The sequence below is a fragment of the Aquarana catesbeiana genome, linkage group LG13 (genome assembly GCF_042186555.1).
Source record: "Aquarana catesbeiana isolate 2022-GZ linkage group LG13, ASM4218655v1, whole genome shotgun sequence".
Lineage (NCBI taxonomy): Eukaryota > Metazoa > Chordata > Amphibia > Anura > Ranidae > Aquarana > Aquarana catesbeiana.
In genome coordinates this window covers 189402067-189405303 of record NC_133336.1, presented here as the reverse complement: position 1 = coordinate 189405303, position 3237 = coordinate 189402067, and the positions used below count along the sequence as shown (strand labels likewise).

Here is a 3237-nt window from a genome sequence, read left to right as displayed (position 1 = left end):
AAGGAGGAATGGCAGAGGATCCCCAAATCCAGGTGTGAAAAACTTGTTGCATCTTTCCCAAAAAGACTCATGGCTGTATTAGATCAAAAGGGTGCTTCTACTAAATAATGAGCTAAGGGTCTGAATACTTAGGACCATGTGATATTTCAGTTTTTCTTTTTTTAATAAATCTGCAAAAATGTCAACAATTCTGTGTTTTTCTGTCAATATGGGGTGCTGTGTGTACATTAATGAGGGAAAAAAAATTAACTTAAATGATTTTAGCAAATGGCTGAAATATAACAAAGAGTGAAAAATTTAAGGGGGTCTGAATACTTTCCGTCCCCACTGAAACTGAATCACACTCAATGGCCAACCAATAAGTAAATGGGTTGGATGCCCAAGTGATTACCCCAAAAACCTATAGGAGTCTGTAGCTGAACTCAGGTGATGGGTCATCCTTTCCTGGTGCCCTTTTGTGTGTCTGGGGAGGAATTTAGCAACCATACATAGGTACAGATTACAGCCATGAAAAAGAAGCCCTAACTATACTCTTGAAGAAGTAGAATTTGTTTCTGAAAAACATGTAGGGAGAGATCTGCATTTAGCATACCTAATATTTTGTTGAAACATTGAGTCATAAGACTATATGAGTGAATGGATTAATATTAGGATGGTTATGGGTGCTGGAGGGAGAAAACCATATGTATTGGGCCCTGACAATGTACATAACTGTTATTGTGAACTATGAAATTTTAAGATGTTTTAATTTGGCATTAAAAAAAAGGTCAATTGAATTTACAAATGTTTTTATGTGTGGGTACCTTAAAAGGCCAGTGTTCAGACTTTTTGGTATTACCATTAACTGAAAAGACCATGACCATCATATATGGGAAATTTGGTTTTTGCATATCCATTGTGCCCATAATGAGGGATATTCCATTTCTGCTGAATGTTGTATATGTTTTCTAATAATGAGAATGTAACAGGAGGAGCTGGAATGCAAAAAAAATCTAAGAGGAATAACCCCCAAAAATTCCTAAACTAATGATAGAGCTTACATTTTGCCATGGTTGCAAGGAAGCAATATTTTGGTTTATGTAAAAATTTAAGTATATCTCAAAGCCTTTGTAGCGGGTTTGGATTATGTGGGGAAGGTTAAGGTCGAATTTCTATTTTTGTGCTCGAATTGAGGAGATTAACCACTCTGTTTTTCCTGATGACTATTGTCACCCAGGCTGAAACTCGGGGAAAATCAAACATTTTACAATGACTATTGTCACCCAGAACAGAAAGTAAGAGGAAATCTTCAAATGAGGTAATCTGTTCTGAGGGCACATGTCTAAAGCCTAGACAGACGATCGAAAAATTGGAGGAAAAATACCGCTTTCAGATTGATCATACGATAATCTGATCATTAGTGCACAGCTTTCAAAAATTAACCTGAAGGGACAAACACTAAAAATGTTCTTGTACAATACCAGATTGTACGGTTTTCTTTAATCAGTACAGTATTTTTCCAAGACAAATCAGGAGGAGAGCAAAACCACACATGCTCAGAAATTAAAGAATACATTGCAATACAATACAACACATTACAACACTTCCGAAGTTGTATTCTGTCATAAGAGAATTTTCGTAAGTTGAATAACCTCTTCATTTTCGATATGAGATTAGCATAAAAAAAGGATCTGATATTCTCATTCTGTGTACGAGGCTTAAGAGGGGAATTTCCTTCACTTTGAAAGATTTCCTCTGATATGCTTTTGTATCTCTGGGACATGAAGTGAATGTAAATTTCCTCAATTGTACACAAACAGCAACACAATTAACTGGTGGGGTCTAACCCTTCTCTACTTTATCCAAAACTAAAAAATGCTTTGGCTATGCATACACTTTATAAATGTGTTTTCAAGAAAGTGAGGTTTTCCTACAAATTTATTTACAAATATATTTTATTGTCTCGTTACAAATGCCTCCTGCCAGACATGATCTGAAGCTTATGGAAGAAATCAACCAAACATCTCAAGAAAGGTTCATCCTCCTCGGACTATCTAATGTCCCATACCTACAAGTCATCTGTTTCCTTGTGTTCCTTCTGATGTACATAATCACATTGTCAGGAAATCTTCTACTGATCATTGTGGTGAGGATCAACCCAAAGCTACAGACCCCCATGTACTTCTTCCTGAGTAATCTCTCCATTATTGACATCTTTTTCTCGTCTTCCATCGTTCCCAAACTTCTCACAAACACTCTGGCTAAAGATAAAAGTATCTCCTTGTTAGGATGTGCATTACAGATGTACTTCAGTTTAGCTTTAGGAGCAACAGAGTGTGTTATACTAGCCGTCATGGCGTATGACAGGTTTGCTGCCATCTGTAGACCACTGCACTACAACATCATCATGAACAAGGCATTGTGTTTCAGTTTAGCAGCAGGATCCTGGAGTATTTGCTTCCTAATTTCCGCCATGCACGTTGTCCTCACCTTCCGACTCCCCTACTGCAAGTCCCACCATGTCAATCACTTCTTCTGTGAGGTGCCGCCTTTCCTTCGAATGTCTTGCCGAGACACTTGGTTCAATGAGATGCTGATGTATATTGCAGCAGGTATTATCATCATTTGTTCTTTCTGCTTGACTCTAATTTCATACATCCACATAATCTCCACCATCATGAAGATCCGTTCCTCCCATGGAAGACACAAAGCTTTCTCCACATGTGCTTCTCACCTGACTGTGGTGAGTCTCTACTATGGGACCCTCATGTTTATGTATCTGAGACCTCGTTCTACTTATTCTGCAGAAATAGACAAAACTGTGTCCATTCTCTATACAGTTGTGACACCAATGTTGAACCCCATCATCTACAGTATGAGAAACAAGGATGTCAAAGACACAATCACAAAACAAAGCAAACAAGAAATAAATATCTCCAATGGAAAAGGCTATTTAGGAACAATGCATTTTATCTTTTTCTTTATTTGTAAGTAAAGGTGTTTTAAAAAGTATATAAGGATAATGTAGTATACACTGTTTATAGAGTACAGGTATATGTAGGGCATAGAAGGTAAGAGGAATACCACACTAATGTTGACCAAATGGCTGTGACAGAGGGAAGAGTGGCAAGGGAGCACAGGAAGGTGAGCATACGTGGGCCAAGAAGAATGGTAAGGTAGGAGGTAGGTTGGAGCGCTTCTACTAGAAGAGTCCTTCAGGTGCTATATGCATTCAATATCATCCAAGTTGTAGGATAG

At 37.8% G+C, this 3237-nt stretch overlaps 1 protein-coding gene across 1 annotated transcript; it reads left to right on the top strand.

Moving 5' to 3' along the window:
• The first annotated feature begins 1951 nt into the window (after positions 1-1951).
• On the top strand, positions 1952-3012 carry LOC141117616 (olfactory receptor 5G9-like). The gene has a single exon (XM_073610552.1). It carries the CDS (start codon positions 1952-1954, stop codon positions 2972-2974), a length of 1023 nt encoding a protein of 340 aa, XP_073466653.1. The 3' UTR covers positions 2975-3012.
• Positions 3013-3237: the final 225 nt, after the last annotated feature.